At 35.4% G+C, this 18895-nt stretch overlaps 1 protein-coding gene and 1 pseudogene across 2 annotated transcripts in view; one reads left to right on the top strand and one right to left on the bottom strand.

Annotated features, from left to right (window-relative positions):
* Positions 1–11144, top strand: part of LOC132731818 (claudin-1-like) — a 37199-nt gene extending 26055 nt beyond the window's left edge. The window contains exons 2-3 of one of the 2 annotated variants that reach the window (XM_060718092.1): positions 3908–4054; positions 9783–11144. In XM_060718092.1, the coding sequence (XP_060574075.1) occupies positions 3908–4054; positions 9783–9976 (341 nt within the window). In that variant the 3' untranslated portion in view covers positions 9977–11144. The remainder of the gene's footprint in view (positions 1–3907; positions 4055–9782) is intronic. The other variant, XM_060718100.1, reaches the window with a different exon arrangement.
* A 353-nt stretch (positions 11145–11497) lies between these two features.
* On the bottom strand, positions 11498–17753 carry LOC132731802 (solute carrier family 23 member 2-like; annotated as a pseudogene).
* Positions 17754–18895: the final 1142 nt, after the last annotated feature.

An 18895-nucleotide genomic window follows, 5' to 3' on the forward strand; every position in this document is an offset into this window, starting at 1 on the left:
CTCCTAGTGGAAATGAATATTTACAAAAAAGTGAGGGGTAATGCTATACATTAAATGTTGCAGAGAAAGCCTTGTTTTAAAAGTAAAACTACTGGCAGATATGTTAAATCACTCCAATTTTGAATGCTTTCATAAGCAAATACACAAAGCTGTTTGGTATACACTGGTTATGGAGTAGTATAGTTATATATTCAAAAAATAGATAAATACAGAATCCCTAAAGAAAGCCCAACACGGCAAAATTGAAAATGTTGCAGGCTCGGTTTGACTGAGCCTGTTCATGGACGGTACTGGAAAGTGCAAGTTACCGTCCACGCCCCCTAGCACCGGCTTAAGCAGAATTCAACATTTAAACATGAAATAGTAAAATTTTGAATTTAGAAACATCCGCAGATGTGTTCATACGGCGGTTGCGACAGAGCTAATGACAAACATCAGAATTACTGAAATACAATGATGTGCTCTGTATATAATATATCATCCAATCCATAGAGGAAATCAAACCAGTATATTTTTTTTATAAATTTCAAGTTCCATTGCAAAAAAAAAAATGGAAGAAACAAAACGAATATTATCGCGACTATTGATTACTTGATAGAATTTCAAATTTCTGTGCATAACTTATCTCATTTTAATGATTAACCTTTTTGAGAAAAGAATATTTAAATTAAATCATAGTATAATACATTAATTGACACTGTTGTTTTAATTGACACTGTGGTTTACATATGATTAACATACAAACACAAAACTTGATATTTCCTCAAAATTGAATAAGAATGTACTGCTACATAAAAACATACCAACATTTGTGCGTACAGTTGGTTTATCGGACCAAATATTAGGCGTACAGTAAGAAAACTGGAAATATTTTATATATTTTCGGATGGATATGGAAAACTACTCTTGTATATCATTTTGTTTTAAAAAAAAACATGTTTGGACTAAACTAATCGAATATCTCGTTTTAAAACGACTGATACATTATTCGTTTGCATGTGTATATTAGGTTAACGGTTGAATTTGCAGCAACAAATACCTCAATAACTTCCTCAATTCTATAAAGTTTAGTAGTTTATTTTGACTATCATGCACAATTATAAGTTCTGATCAGCATGCACAATGCTATTCTTCATAAAATTACAATAGACAACAAATATTTGGAAAAAAACATGCTCATGCCCACTTTCGTTTTCGCTCCCGTCCGCCATTAGGGCGTATCGCACGAATTCACCTCGCTTAAAGGAGTATCCCACCGCTATACGTTCGACCCCCTGTGTACGAGGTGTGTTCAAAATGTTCGTGGACTTTTGCTGTCATTTTTTCCTTGGTTTATAAAAACAACCCTGGTTGATATGTATCGAACGAATGCCTTAATTTACTTCTAAAAGTAAGTTTTACTTTTATCTTATACTTTTACATCCGTTGCGAACTATGTGCACTTTAATAACCATGGCAACGCAACATCGGCGCACGCCAAAATTTTCATATTATTTTTAAATATAAACAAATGTTGAAATAAATCGAACGGTTATTTCATCAGGTATTATGCGGGTAAACATCTGTTGATATTTAAATGACATAAATCTGAATTTTGACGTCATTTGGACGTCGAATGGCTAAACAAACAGTTTTGAGCAGCAGTAGTCAGTAGCGTTTGCCATCAAATTGGGGATACTCCTTCATCTTCATATGAGGTGGTTACAATATGAGTCGGCGACCAGGTCACCCGGTTTCAGCTCGCGCAAGAGATTCAAAACCGGCGAATTCATGACCACAGACAGGAAAGGGCGAGGGAGAAAGCCGCGAATCGTCATGACGTTTGGAACGTCATTTGCAAAAGTTTTACAGGAGGATGGACAGAATGAAAGGTGTGCGAGCTGTCCGACATGTTTAGATTCTGCATCGGGTCTACACAATCAATTCTGACCAAACAATTAAATTTAAACAATATTTTATTTTATTAAGAAGGATGGATGCGTATTTACAATAAATAAATGTAGTTACTATTTGTATTACATGTATTTTCCCTGACTTGTTTGATAATAGTATTAAATGCTAGCCGGTGTTCAGTAGATTTACCGCAGATAACAATTGTCAGTTGATAAACTATTTTTTTTACTGTTTACCCATTACCCCATGAGCATTTTGTGAAAAATGGCTGTTTTCATTGAAAAGTCTCCCGTTACAAGTTCAAGTTGCTATAAAACTATAAAAACTGCTTCAATACTAATCAAACTTGGCACAAATGTTGACTGGACCATTGCCTTTGTAACAACATGCTCAGTCTTAAATTTCCTGTTACCATGGCAACTAGGGGACATCTCAAAATTGCCCAAAATCACTATTTTGCGTTGATTTTTTTCTATCAAAATTGATTTCAAAGTGCTGCCACTTCTTAATGGATTAAGATCGGGTCAAAGGCTTTTCAGCGTTGGTTACACGTTACCTTATGATCGACCTGGGGTCATTTTTACTCTCTCACAAGTCCGAAAAATTTTGGCGATGAGGGGGACTACCGCCCCCTTCAAACCCCCCAAACAGAAGGGGCACATCCCCCTTCTGGCAACCCCCTGATGTATCTTTTGGATGGGGGACGGCGCCGAAAAAGTGGTCACTTTTTTAAACAAGATTTCTCAAACAAAAACAAGTGTTTGGGGCCTAAATAAGGCATTTTTATCACCAATTGAGAAAGCAAAAGAGGGGGTGAAAAAGGCGTAGAAAGGCGTACATTGTATATATATCTGGTAATGGGTTAAGAATCATATTTTTTAAAGATCAGACGATGGTGGTTTTAAATTGATACTATAAATCATCAATTGAATCAACTTGATAACAATGTCCGGTAAGAGTCAAGATTACTCAAAAATCGTGATAAAGAAAGTGGTTAGCTTTCGGACCCTTATACGGAGAATGGAGCGAAAAGGTGACCGCTTTCATTCTCGTTACATCATAACAAACAGAAAAATGTTTATGGTTATATAATTAGGAGACATAGAACACACGAAAATGTACTTTCAGAAGATTGTGACATTTTTAATTGAAATTTCGACGTCACGAACGTCATTTTGTTTTATCATTAGCGTGCGCCGGATCGCGTACCCATTGTTACTTGTAATTTTCACAGAATTGTTATTTTTAAACACATTTTATTGATTTTATTACTGTATTTTAAAGACATGTTTCAATATCTGTATCTTGTAACATCGTGTGCACAACTTTATAGATGTGAACAGTACAGCCGCAGTCCACGACCTTTTTGAACAACCCTCGTACATGTATTAGCCAACAATGTTAATTGATCAAAATGGTTAACCACATTGAGTTAAATTATATATTTGTACATAATTATGCAAATACAATGTAAAACAATTTTCAAACATTGAAGAATATGTAAAATATGAACTGCAAATATTTGTGCATATTATATGTAATCATTAAAATTTATGCATTCATTTCTTATTGTAAAATTTGACTCAAATTTTATAGAAAATAAATTTCCAATTACCTCCCTTTATTAACACGAAACGTTAAATTCGGTAATATCTTTATTAATGATGCTTTTTGGAACCTACAAAATTGATAAATCTTAATTTGAGCATCATATTTATGATTTAAAGCCATAAAAAATTGTGTTTAAAAATTCAAACGTAAATACATAATTTTGAGCAGTTGCATTAACACAATGACGGAAGTATAATTAAGATGTTTAATTCGTCATACATCTCATGCCTTCTCGGCATATTTCGCCATTTTTCTTGCGTTGTAAAATTAAAAAGCGTTTAAATATGACCAACATAAAAATAATTCTATTGAACATTTGATAATATTTACGGAAAGGAATTTGAACAAGCTTTCGGAAGACACAATACTTTAGATTTATACTACTCAATTACTTTATTTTCAGCTAAAGCATTTGAAGCTGCACGCGCTCTCGAGATCCTCGCCATCCTGACAACCACGGCAGCAATAGTTGTGGTCTGCTTGAAGATATTTTTCAAGAAGGAGAATAACCGTCTGTTGTACATAGCCGCACCCATTCCGTTTTTTGCAAGTAAGGCGATATGTGAATCAGATACAGTCAAATTTATGTTTAAAAAGTTTCCAAAATATAGTTCAGTTTAATAACTTAAACAGTCAAAAAGTACGTGTTGTTTTGGAAAACGTCATCAAATTTCTTGTTTAATTTCCCTTATAAACAACAAAAGTGCATTTTTCATTTGTGACCATTTGTAATACAGCGTTCTTGACCTGCGTCCACTTTGAATAATAGACCAGTAGTAGTGGAGACCACGAATACGAATTTTACGACTTTTAAACTTCGAGAACGACTACCATAATTAAGAATTATACGACTACAACGACAACCACGACGACTAAGACTTCAAAGACGGCGTCTGTATATCACATGACTGCGCATTAAATCAAAGCACAGAAGGCGCTGAATTTGTTTGGGTCTCAGAATGTCAGGAAGGTGAAGGTTGTGAGATTATAAACCAATGCTTTCCAGCGTTTTTGTGTCGCCTCTACGGAGTAGTGGCGACATATAGGGATCACTTCTCCGTCGTTTGTCTGTCCGTCTGTCTGTCTGTCCGTCCGAGCAAACATTTTGGGTTTAGGGGCTATATAACAGTAAAGAGAACAAAAGAGAACAATAGGTTCATTCCGTGATCAAAGGGTTTAGGGGCTAGTAGCCCTTAAGAAAACAAAGAAAATAACAAAGAAAATAGCCCCTATAGCCAAAATGTTGGAATGTCCGTCTGTCCGTCCGTCACAAAACTTGTCCGGACTACTCCTCATAAAGTACTGGTGCAATTTCATCCAAACTTTACAGGAATGATCAGTATCAAGTCTAGTTGTGCACTGTACGTCTGTCTGTCCGTCTGTCACAAAACTTGTCCCAACATGAAATTGACCATCATGAGGCGACACATGTGATCACTGATCGCTCTTGTAATTGTAGTAAACTGGCTATAAGACTAATTCAATTTAATGTCTATTTGACTTAAACAATTTGAAAAAAATGAGTTGCCTTAACTGGCAAAACTCCAGACTTCTCGCTTCCTAAGCGAGCGCGCAAACCCATCGGCCACGATGAAGTTATATGTTAACAGCCTGAAGAAAACCATGTTATCCTAAATTAGGGTTTGTAACCTTTATTATTTCGACGCTAACTGTTGTTTAACACAGATGTAAATAATCATGGAGCTTACTATAAGCATGTATATCTACAAAGAATAAAACAATATTAGAAATCTTGGACCATCCAGGAACTATTTTGCTTGAAAATTAATGCGCCTGTCATTTGACCATCTTTACGCAGTGATCTCCCCTTAATTTTTCGGCGATAATGTACATATGAAGGGAAGTAACCGCTTCGAGGAGTTTGGACTACTTTCGGCATTTGCAAATAAGAACATCAGGGTCTGAAATTTCGCTACCATTATTTGTTTGGTCTGACGACACAAACAAATAAAACGGCTTCTAAAACTTTTACGACAACAATTCGTTATATACAGGACGACCTCGGCAGCAAGTATTTTGATTTTTCTATGACCACCAGACAGCTACAGCTTACGTGAAGACTTCCTCTAGAGCAAAATCAGATTATGATTTACTTGTCGGTTTAACCTGAAGCATACAGACAACTGATTCGGTCGTCCCTTGAAGATTAGTAAAACAACTTTTAGAATACGAGTACTACAGTTAAAACTACAACTTCTGCTACTACGACAAATTTAACTTTATGGCTAGGACTACAACACATACTATAACCACTACTGCCACGACATTTAAAAGTACCATTAAAGTAAGAGATGTGACGACATTTACCACCACTGCTATTCAACTACAACTATACAAACGGCTATCAATACGGCTACAGAAACATGACTGCAACTATAACTGCGACCATGACTGCCAATTTTACGATAGTGATGTGTCAGATGCTGATGGTGCACTGATAAATTGATGATTGATTGATATTGGTGAATAACATTGTAATGAATCATGATGATGATAATGTACGGATAATAATGATGATTTCTCTTGATGATAATGTTGATGATAACTATGTACTGTTGATTATGATGATTATAAAATGATGATTATGATATACTGATGATAATGATGATGAGTAAAAGATGATGATGATTATGATGATGATTATAATGATGAGATAATGATGGTTATAATGATGAGATAATAATTATAATGATGAGATAATGATGATTATGAGATATTGATGAACAAATCGTGTGAGCATCACTGGTCAACATCACATCTCCGATTTTTTTTTATTTTTAACCAGGTTTTCCGAAGGAAAAAACTGGTTATTAGATTGAGGTATGTCGGCGGGCGGGCGTAAACAATTTCTTCTGTGCGCAACTCCTTCTACATTTCTCAACGGATTTTGACCAAACTTTTACAGAAGCTTTGTCATCAAGTGCCCTGGCGCATATTGTCGGGGTTTTGCGATTGGATAATATTTGACCTAATTATGGCCCTTTGTTTTTTTTCCTTATATAGAATATAGTGAACAATTTCTTCTGTGCGCAACTCCTACATTTCTCAACGGATTTTGACCAAACTTTCACAGAAGCTTTGTCATCAAGTGCCCTGGGTCATATTGTCGGGGTTTTGCGATTGGGTAATATTTGACCTAATTAAGGCCCTTTGTTTTTTATGCCACCGCAGCATCTGCGATGCGGTGGCATATAGCGATTCACCTGTGTGTGTGTGTGTTTGTGTGTTTGTTTGTGTGTGTGTGTGTGTGTTATATAGATTATATAGTGAACTTAAAAAATCTTCTTGTGAAAAACCACTTGTCCAATTTCAACCAAACTTTGCAGGATTGATCCTTGGATGAAGGGCTCACAAAGTTGTTCAAAGAATTTCATTCCATGCAGAAATCTGGTTGCCATGGCAACCAAAAGGAATTATAAGAATAAATTTAAAAGATCTTCTTGTAAAGACCCAAAAGGCCTAGAGCTTAGATATTTTGCATAAGGCATTGTCTGGTAGACCTCTACCAAGATTGTTCAAATTATAGCCCTGGGGTCAAAATCGGCCCCGCCCCGGGGGTCATTGATTTTCACTATATGTACATATAGTAAAAACTTAAAATACCTTCTTGTAAAGACCCAAAAGGCCCAGAGCTTAGATATTTTGCATAAGGCATTGTGTAGTGAACCTCTAGCAAGATTGTTTAAATTATAGCCCTGGGGTCAAAATCGGCCCCGCTCGGGGGGTCATTGAATTTCACTATATGTACATATATAGTAAAAACTTAAAATACCTTCTTGTAAAGACCCAAAAGGCCTAGAGCTTAGATATTTTGCATAAGGCATTGTGTAGTGAACCTCTAGCAAGATTGTTCAAATTTTAGCCTTGGGGTCAAAATCGGCCCGCCCCTGGGGTCATTGGTTTTCTTTATATGTATATTGTAAAAAACTTACAGTAAAAACTTAAAAAGAATTTCTTCTAGCAATTGACAAATGCTAGAGGTTAGATATTTTGCATGAAACATTGTGTAGTGAACCTCTAGCAAGATTGTTCAAATTATAGCCCTGGGGTCAAAATTGCCCCTGCCACGGGGGTCATTGATTTCCAATATATACATATAGTAAAAAATGAAAAAATATTATTGTCTGAAGGTACAAGGCTTAGAGCTTTAATATTTGTTAAATGATATCATCTATAGGTACTCTACCAAAGTTGTTCAAATTTTGCCTCTAGTGTCAAAATTAGCCCCGCCCCGGGGGCCATAGGTTTTCCTTATATGTGTATAATAAAAACTTAAAAAATCATCTTCTCTAAATTTACAAAGGCTAGAGTTAAGATATTTTGCATGAAACATTGTGTAGTGAACCTCTAGCAAGATTGTACAAATGATAGTCCTGGTGTCAAAATTGGCCCAACCCCCAGGGGTCAATGATTTTCACTATGTACATATAGTAAAAAAATAAAAAATCATCTTGTCTGAAGGTACAAGGCTTAGAGCTTTGATATTTGGTATATAATATCATCTATGGGTCCTCTACTAAAGTTGTTTTAATTATGCCCCTAGTGAAAAAATTGCCCTGCCCTAGAGGCGATAGTTTTCCTTATATGTACAAAGTAAAAACTTGAAAAATCTTCTTCGCTGAATTGACAATGGCTAGAGGTTAAATTTATGGCATGAGACTTTAGGAAGTGAACCTCTACTAAGATTGTTCAAATTATAGCCCTGGGGTCAAAATTGGGTCCGCCCCGGGTTCATTGATTTTCATTATGTACATATAGTAAAAAAAAAATAAAAACTATTTTTGTCTGAAGCTACAAGGCATAGAGCTTTGATGTTTGCTATATAATATCATCTGGTAGGTCCTCTACCAAAGTTGTTCAAATTTTTCCCCTGGTGTCAAAATCGGCCCTGCCTGGGGGCATTGATTTTCATTTAGTACACATAATAAAAACAGAAAATAAAACAAATGTTTTCTGAATGGGAGAAAGCTACAGCTTAGATATTTGACTTGAAATGTTGTTTGGTTGACCTGTATCAAGATTGTTTTGAATTAAACCCTTGGGTCAAAATTTTGCCTTGCCCAAGGGGACAGTGACCTACTTTCTTGTCCTTTGATGTACAGCAATTAAATTTTGACCATGTGCACAGTTTAAGTTGTAAAATTGAACTTTTATATCAAGTGACCTAGATTTTGATTATGTGACCGACTTTCTTGTCCTTTGATGTACAGCTATGAAATGTGAACCATGTGCACAGATTAAGATGTAAAGTGAACTTTGATTATCAGCTGACCTAGATTTTGACAAAGTGTCTTACTGTGTTGTCCTTTGATGTAGTCATGAAATTTAGGCTGTCGTCTGCTTATCTTTCTGCAAGGGAATGCTAGCAGTTTATAGTAATACTTTGGCTTTGCATTGGTACCGGCTCATCCAGACAATAATACACGAGGTTAATAAAAGACCCGTTCTTCAACAGCATTTGTTCCTACCCTTCAATTTGTGTAATGCGGTGGCATTATAAGCATTTCTCAAATGCAATCTTGTTTTTCCTTATAAAGAATATATAGTGAATAATTTCTTCTGTGCGCAACTCCTCCTACATTTCTCCACGGATTTTGACCAAACTTTCACAGAACCTTTGTCACCAAGTGCCCTGGGGCATATTGTCGGGGTTTTGTGATTGGATAATATTTGACCTAATTATTGCCCTTTGTTTTTTTTCCTTATATAGAATATATAGTGAACAATTTCTTCTGTGCTGAACTCCCTCTACAATTCTCAACGGATTTTGTTCAAACTTTCACAGAAGCTTTGTCATCATGTGCCCTGGCGCATATTGTCAGGGTTTTGTGATTGGATAATATTTGACCTAATTATGGCCCTTTGTTTTTTTTCCTTATACAGAATTATCAATATATTATAGTGAACAAATTCTTCTGTGCTGAACTCGTCCTACATTTCTCAACGGATTTTGTTCAAACTTTCACAGAAGCTTTGTCACCAAGCGCCCTGGCACATATTGTTGGGGTTTTGTGATTGGATAATTTTTGACCTAATTATGGCCCTTTGTTTTTTTCCTTATACAGAATATATAGTGAACACTTCTTCAGTGGCAATTCCTCCTACATTATTCATGTTTTACATTGCACATAGTTACATTGTTTGTTGCATGTATTTGTATTTCAAATACAACATATTTATCTACAATGGTGATAATTGAAAACCTGGTTTCATGGCATTGCCATGTTTCTTGTTTATTTATTTATTTATTTGTGCAGGCTTGTTCGTGATAATCGGTGCCATTGTGTTTGTTGTCGACAACGAGGTAAAGAAAATGGTGGAATCGGCGAACCCCTTGGTCCATTTCAAACCTCATGCATCGTTTGGTTTGAGTATTGTTGCTGGTATACTCAATATTGTGGCTTCACCGATGCTGATCTTGGCTGCCAGAGCTATTCCTGGCCTTACATAAAATCAACGAATATTGATCCGCGTGAATCTTGCCTTTTGATTTACATTACAATACTGCTTACTTCAAACTTGATATCTTAATTGTTTAATCGTGAAAGGAATTCCAGAACAGAGCCTATGTGTCCAATTCTTTTTATATTTTTTCAAAAACTTAAAACTTAAGAAAAAGGTGGGTTTAATTGTAATTGTGTTTCTGCAAAGCATGCTGTATATACATATCTATTTTATTTTTTCTATTTTTCATCTTTTCTGAGAAAGGAATTGTCAGCACTTATAGTTTTAAGCTGTGGAGTGTTTTCAAAAATTATTTCTATTTTGTTACACATGTATAACTAACAATGCCAATCAAGAAATGGCGTTTATGAAAAGTAAAAAAAAAACTATTTCTTTTGTTTGGATTTTTTGTAAGCTCATTTTGCATTTCTGAAGGACACTGTACTTTCTTTTTCGTTGTTACCGCATCAGTATGGTTACAATTACAACGAAATAGTAAATATTTTTAGTTTTTCACGATACTGCCAAATAGATTAAAAAGTTTAACACATTTTTGAATTATTATTTCAAAATTATGTTGATGTTACCAAAACAAATTAGCACATTAGCGGATAGAGGCAATGCTTGCTTCAAATGATTAGTAGCTTAAACGCTTTCATTTTTACATAAATAAATATTCGTATTTTAAACCTTTTCGGTTTCACATAACTGAAAATTCGTATTTTGAACACTTTCATTTTCACATAACTGAACATTCGTATTTTAAACGCTTTCATTTTCACATTACTGAACATTCGTATCTTGAACGCTTTCATTTTCACAGTACTGAGTAAGGGATACTTTATTTCAAATAATAATCACATCTGTTGAAATATCTTTAATCTTTTTTTTTCTTAAAAATGTTAATTTAGCAAAATAGCTTACCATTTATGTTTCTCAAAAACAAACTTTTGTTATATCTTTATTGCTTTTAGAGTACCGAGATAGCAGGAACTAAACCCATCATAACTCATTTTTTTGTTATAGTAATTTTTTCTCATACTTTGTTTTAATCATATCTATTTATTATTCAATGTTTATTGAATTATAAAGAAAAATATCACCATTACCTTTTATGATGCAAGTATTTGCATTTTTATACAAATTGTCTATACTCAATAAAGTTCTTTTGTGTATTTTCGAGTTTATTGTGTAATGACCATACCAAAAGCAAGTATATACTATATACTACTGTGCAGATCTAAGCAGATATTTGTCAAGGTAGCATTTTATTCGGCTCTTCTCAAAGCATTCAGCGCACAGCTGCCAAAAATATAAGTAAAAGTCAATTTCCACATTAAGTATTCATAACAACAATAAGATGACACTATTACACAATTTTCATTTAATACTTCTATGGTATTAGCTATACAAGGGTGTATACGCACTTTTATTATCCCCCGCCGAAAAGGCGGCGGGGGATGGCCATGTTGACATGGCTCTTGTTAACCATGAACAGAGACTCGTGAATGTGCTCCCATTTACACCGCCTACCTGGTTACACCGTATAATAATAAAACTTAAAGTCTAAAAAACAAAACATATCTATACCATTGCAAAAAGAGGAAAAACAAGCACGTTACAAAGAACTTACTCCATAGCTTATTTTATTCCATAGCTTCGTTTGAAAAGCTATTCACGATTACAGGTTTGGCTAAAAACCTTGGACACACTGGGACATAGTTAAATAGTTTAATTTTGTCCAGATAAGGTTGAATATAAGGGAAATTATACGGATCATAATTTGATTGTGACGAGCCGGACTTTACCGAAGACGACGTTTGTCTCCACGAGTTAATTCCCCTTTCCTCTCAATTCCAGGAATAGTATTATCCAGCACAAAACCAATGAGTCCTCCAACAAACATACTGGTACTCAAAAGGACGGATAATAATTGATCTATGATGTCATTTCCGGTATCGATGACGTCATGCTCTGTAATCCACATTGGAAGACTAAGACCGAAGAATAAAGAAACTCCTAGAATAAATAGGTTTCGTGGTGAGTTAAGATCAATATACTGTAGATTTGATAACCCTACAGCCGTCACCATACCGAAAGTTATCATAAACATTCCTCCGATTACAGGTGTTGGAATTAAAGTAAACAGTGCCGCAAACTTTCCAAAACAACCAAGGACTAGCATCATAAGCCCGCCGATTTGGACTACACGTCTACTGCCTACATTTGTTATACCACAGTGTGGCAATACCACGTGACATTGACGTCATTTTCGGCATCATTTCCAAGACAAATGTTGCTCGATTCGGAAAAGAAAATAGCCGTAAATATTTTATTTCTGTACCAATTTCTTTGGGATATGCACCAGTCTACGGGGAAAAATATAAGCTTTCCATAGAATATTGGATCTTCGTCAGTATATAAGCCGTTTTATCAAACACTTTGCCTAACCTTGGAAGTTGCTTGTTTTAGAGCGGGCTTCAGTTGCAAGCTATTTCGTTTTCTGGCGTTATCTGGTCTTCGCCATGATTAAAAAGTCAGGTTTACATCAACCGGGAGTACGGAAGGCAAAACTCTACCTAAATATGTTCATTTTTTTATTATGAATGACATAAATCTTACATTTTTCTTCAATTGTCAAATCTGGCACCAGTTCCAAGTCGAAAAAAAAAGGACTACAGTTTAAAGCCGATTTTAGAATCCGTTGCAAATGCGAAGCAACATGCCTACCGTTCTCTTTTCTATAATTATGTTAACCATGAAAAACTTTTTATTTTCTATACAATTTACATAAACACAAATGAATATTTAAATAATTTTTTCCTCGCTGCGATATTGAAGTGATTTTAAAAGTAGTAAAATTGTTGTCTGTACTGCAGTATTTGTAAAGAAATTGATTTACTCTTTAATCATTGTTCTTTCACGGTAATGATTATGAAACATTTATTTGTGTCATGTAGCAATACTAAACATGGAATAGAAAACAGAAACCCTAAATTTCCCATAAAACGGCAAAATTGAAAATGTTTCAGGCTCTGATTGACTTAGCTAGCCTGTCCAATGAACGTGCACATTCCGGATCACTTCGATTTGTATGCTGTAAAAAGGGTTACGCCTCGACGCGGCAATTTTAAAGTCAAATGTTATTCTTTTGTAAAGAGCCTTTGTATAAATTTAAAGAACCTGTAGCAATCTTTTAGTATGATAGATTAAGCTTTTTAACACAGTGGCACTCGTTGATAAAAAATATTTTTATATCAAGTTTTCATACCCACGGTAACCGTTTTCGTGAACTGGATATAACTCCGTTAACTTAAGAACACTATTAAACACTATCTATTTTATAATTGCATTTATTTCTGTTGATGAACTGCATATCTGACAAATTTAGTTAATTATATCAGTCAACTCAGCTTTATCAGAGAGCTCACCAATATACATTGTAAAGAGAGGAAGGGAACGGAATATTTGTGGTTTGAAAACATTTAAATCGAGTAGAACTTTTTTAACAATAATGTCTCTTTCAACTGAATAAAAACGATAGGGCTATTTGGGACTATTTCTTATCGATGTGGCCATTGGCTGTAAATGCATGGATTATTGCACGCGGCATGACCTGCAAATGTCCTAAACACGCTTTTTGTAGCATTTTAAGATTAAAAAAGGATCGCACATTAAAATCTAAAACATGATAAACGTGACGCATATACTAAATAAGTGAATTATCTGATATGTAAATAAAGAAGTAAGTCATTTGACAGTTGAAGGATAAGAATTGAAATTACTCTTCAAATGTAATCGTAATTTTACTAAGCTTATGTTAGCTATCAATTATTCAATGGACGCATCAGTGGCATATGGACCCCAGTCATAGATCTTGCCGATGTTGCTATTACAGATGTTAATGTAAATATTTATATAATTATTGATAATCTTTGTTATTTCCGTCTTGTTGAATGTTTTGTTTCAAGAAATTTGATTTTGATCGATTGATGTTGGTTTGTAAAATCATTTATCTGTTAACTATTTTCTACTTTGTTTACTCCACATGGCGTCCATTCTCGTTCTTATTCATGGCTATTTTGGGTCTTTTTGATAAATAGAGAATTATAAGCAATGCAACTAAGTAACAATTCTATCAGATTTACAAGGCAAAGTTCCAAGTTCAAATTGTGTTTTAGTTTATCAAACTCTATAGAACTTTATTATACAACAATTCCAGAAAAAATATATACCTTTTAAAAGTCTCTCTTTTGAGGACAGAAGAACCTGTTCGTCACATTCACGAGTGTCAGTGTTTGTCAGAATAAACTGAAAAAATACCTTTAGCTTAACAACACTCGTGTTAAAGTGTAACCCTTTCCATATCATACAAAAGTGTTTTTATATTAACTCTTTCTCTCACTGAGAGCACATATATTTCTTATCAATTTCGCCATTGTGAAAATAGAATAAAACACATTTAACTACATAGGAAAAGATGAGCAATACTTTAAACATCTTCAAAACGAAACCAAACATTATTTTCCGACAGGACTAAATCTACGTGATTTGACGTGCACTATTGCGATACAAGTAAGTGTTGTTGCTTTAAGGAACAATCAGTTTTTTCATAATCTCTCTGTGAAAGATCAACAATGAAAAACTAAATTGTAGAAAGAGAACGGTAGGCATGTTGCTTCGCATTTGCAACGGATTCTAAAATCGGCTTTAAACTGTAGTCGTTTTTTTTCGACTTGAAACTGGTGCCAGATTTGACAATTGAAGTAAAATGTAAGATTTATGTCATTCATAATAAAAATATGAACATATTTAGGTAGAGTTTTGCCTTCCGTACTCCCAGTTGATGTAAACCTTACTTTTTAATTATGGCGTAGACCAGATTACGCCAGAAAACGAAATAGCTTGCAACTGAAGCCCGCTCTAATACAAGCAACTTCCAAGGTTAGGCAAAGTGTTTGATAAAACAGCTTATATACTGACGAAGATCCAATATTCTATGGAAAGCTTATATTTTTCCCCGTAGACTGGTGCATATCCCAAAGAAATTGGTACAGAAATAAAATATTTACGGCTGTTTTCTTTTCCGAATCGAGCAACATTTGTCTTGGAAATGATGCCGAAAATGACGTCAATGTCACGTGGTATTGCCACACTGTACCAATAACGCCTATGTTTTCAGCATAAGAGGTTGTTCCGTTTCCAGATCCCCAAATCCCTGCAAGAACGCATGCTACACCTTCTGTGAAAACTCCTCTGTTCACCGCATGTAATGGCGGAGGAGGAGCACCTGCAAGTCTTGCGCATGCGTAATAATTACCAATTGATTCGATCATGGCAGCTATTACGCCAGCGAGCATTCCAAATACACCAACCATGCTGACCTTTGGTAAACCCCATTGTCCTATATAAGGAAAACGAAACCATTTAGCTTCAGTCAGTACATGCATACCTGTGTCAGTTCGTGCCATATATCCCCATTTGGTTTTATCAGCCGGAAGTACATCTGTTGCCGTCAAAATTATACACACTATAAACGACGTCATAACTCCAAGCAAAACCGGGAACAGCGAGAAAAATGCAATTTTATCTTTTGTGCAGAAACAGGGGATTTCAACTCGTTTCATATATTGGCTAAATATAGTAATGAGGAACATTGTAAGTAAGGCAATCCACCAATGACCAGACGCCATCTTGGATCCGGCGGGAAAAAGTGAAATACCTGTTAATGTTATGATTGGCACAATGCAAAGAGGGCCTATATATTTCAACATGTACGTAAGTATACCACTGACTCCTGTAAGCACTTGGAACAACGAGGCCACAATTATAGCTCCTTGTATTTCACGTATCCGCAACATCCACATTTCACGGTGTTTTTCACTTCCTATTTCCGGCAACCCAAGTTGAGTTAAATTTAGATTTGGCCCATACTGGTTCCTAGCTGTTACAAACTCACACTCCCATTGCGGTTGTAGGAGAATTGCTATAGTTGGTATAACGAAAGTAACAGTCCCTCCTTGAACTATTGGTAGTCTAACACCCAAAGTGCTCTGAAGCAAGGTAGCCAGACCAGAGACAAACAAGATGGTCCCTTAAAAGAATTAAAAATGTTTATGAATAAAAGATAAACATATACATGTCAACGTTCAGAAAACAGTAAGACAAATATGATGACACCGACAGCTGTCATGTAGTGCTGAAATACAACAACATATTTTGTGTTAATTTTAGTTGTTGTGGTTGTTTTTTAGGTGTATTTAATATTGACAAGAATATTAAAAAATAACAGAATACACATAAATTCCGCCAGTCTCTTATGCTGAAATATTTTAGTTAATGAAAAACACACGTAATATTTATGCGGTGTTCTATATGATTTGTTGTTGTTATTGTTTCCGTGTAGTGTGACTAAAACGCTCCAGTCCTTTGTGTTTTTTACTTATTTCCTTCAGTCCCGGCGAAAAAAGAACACGACGAGATTTTGCCTTGGCGCGCAAAGAATATGAAAAACAAGATCAACAAGGAAAGGCGGCGTTCAATGAACGCATTTTTACGTTTTCGCTCATCACACAATACACTGTACATGCATGGTAAAAATCAGACAATATAGTTTGCAGTAATAAGGCAATACATTAAGTGATGTAATAATAAAGCATTCGATGACATAATAGGTTATCATGAGTATCTTCATCAAAATTCAGTGGTGCGATTTTCCTTTTCATCTCAAACGTTTTATCAACACAACATAAAATTTATTTTAACAATAATCAATTCGAGCCTGTCTGCGTTTTCTTAAGTTCGATTCTTTTTGATTATGAAGTAAAATATTTACAGTCAGCATCATCGCTATAAACAATATATTTTATGGTGGCTGATTTGGTACATTGCGCGTTGCGTTGTCGATCGAAAACGAAAACGCAACCTATATCGTAATCGCCTTTTCGTCTTCTCGCTAGTGACAACACGACAAAACGCCAAACAGCGCGTTGTCGCTCTAATGTTTCATCTTCGACTTTCTCAATATTATCAAAATCGGATTAAGACTTCTCTATCCAATTATTACTTGTCTCTCCTAGCTTTGTCCATTTTTCATTTCACTTTCGCATGGAACTTAAACCTTAACCAAGGCAGAGGTAGATAGAAACGAACCCGGGTCGCACGATTCACAGTCTAACGCTTTACCTATTTAAGCTTACCGGACGGACGTATACCTTTAAAATAAATAAAACTTGGACTTTCCATAATAGCTTTAAGTAAGCTGATAAATGTCTTTAATCTCATTCTTTATTGATGATGTTATTCTCGCAATCTGTCTATTTCGGATTTAATAACAAAATGATACACAAATGAATAAAACATAGATTACTTTATGGAAGTCATTGTAATTATGTTGATGGTTTTTTGATATCATGCACCCATAGATTTCTTCAGCACATATGGAGCTCAGATGAAATTTTGACCGACAATTCCTTGTTCAAGTCTGAATTAATGTTTCAGTAAGGGTTTTGTTTGAATGTTAAGTATCGTTTGGTGGTAAAATTGTAAACCTCATTTTCTTCTATATATCTCGGCGAAGACTGCATAAAAATTCGATACCAAAATGGATAACTATAGAGGAATATGAGCTGGAGAGTAGAATAAGATTTCGATTTTCTTCAAAAGGGCGTTGAATTTTACATAAATATTTAAATAGTTGAAAACTTACAATTCAATGTGACTGACCTATCTTCCCTTTCACTTATGGTGTTACAGTGCACATCTGGATCAATTTTGAGATTCATATGGGATCCACCTGACCCTGCACCCCCTCCCCGTGAAGTCTTTTTTTTTCTGTAAAAATATGGATACTTTAAAAAAGCACGCACACACACGCACGCTCGCACATATTTAGTGTGTTGTATGGTCGCCTTTATTTTATTATCCGAAAATGCGAATGTACGAAGACCTGTGCGACATGGCGTAACTTAATCTCCTACGCAGTGATCTCCCCTTACAGGATAAAGAAACTCCTCGCACCGGTTACGCTAATCCTGTAAGCGGAGATCACTGCGTAGAAGATTGTGCCATCACAACAATGGCCCCTCTCGAAAGAGAAATCATTCAAGTAATCATTAAGTTCGTCTCTACGTTTTACAAAAATGATTTTTTTTTCAATCATAGACCAGAGTTTAAGTTTAAATGTCGCTGTTAATTACAGAAACATTAAAACATTTTTTCAACGATTTCATTGGCGTATATTTTTACACAATCATGTGGTAAGACCATCATCACGTGATTTGTGTGAAGGCAGTGGTTACTGGCCGTAGCGTAACCGGTGTGCGGAGGTTGGGCGTTTTTTCTTCTTCTTCATTTAAGTTTATTTTAGCTCGGCGCCGGAAATTCCATATGTCCGAGGTCTCAGCGTCCATGCCGGTCCACTCTAGAAGTCTCATCAGGGACGTCTTTTTCATGCCGATCTTCCTAAGTCATGTACTTTGTTCGATGGAGAAAAGACAATACTGGAAAAGCATCAAGTTCCGTGACGGCTGCAAACAGGCGGTTGACATAAAACGGCTCTTGTTAGCGCCACCCTCCAGAGTTAGTCAGGACAGGTCAACCAATCACCTCTGGTACTTGAGATGACTTGACCTTGACCTGCTGTTTGCCTTCTCCGCGACGTGCACGCCTCTGGAGGGATTTGGAGAAGTTTGGGCGTAACTCAGTAGGTGCGTTTTTTTTCGAAAATAAAGTTAATGACGTCACTTACTACCATTACTTTAGGGGATGCAGGAGGAATGGTGATCGTCAAACGTTTTTTAGACAAACACAGCTTTCACATTTATTTATAAAATGATTTAGATTCTACTTTCAATTTAATTTACATGAAAAAAACAACTTAATTTGTTAATATTGTAAATAGTACAAAGATACAATATCGTTTTTG

Source organism: Ruditapes philippinarum, unplaced genomic scaffold (genome assembly GCF_026571515.1).
Source record: "Ruditapes philippinarum isolate M1 unplaced genomic scaffold, ASM2657151v2 ctg6004_1_1_1_1, whole genome shotgun sequence".
In the NCBI taxonomy this organism is placed as follows: domain Eukaryota; kingdom Metazoa; phylum Mollusca; class Bivalvia; order Venerida; family Veneridae; genus Ruditapes; species Ruditapes philippinarum.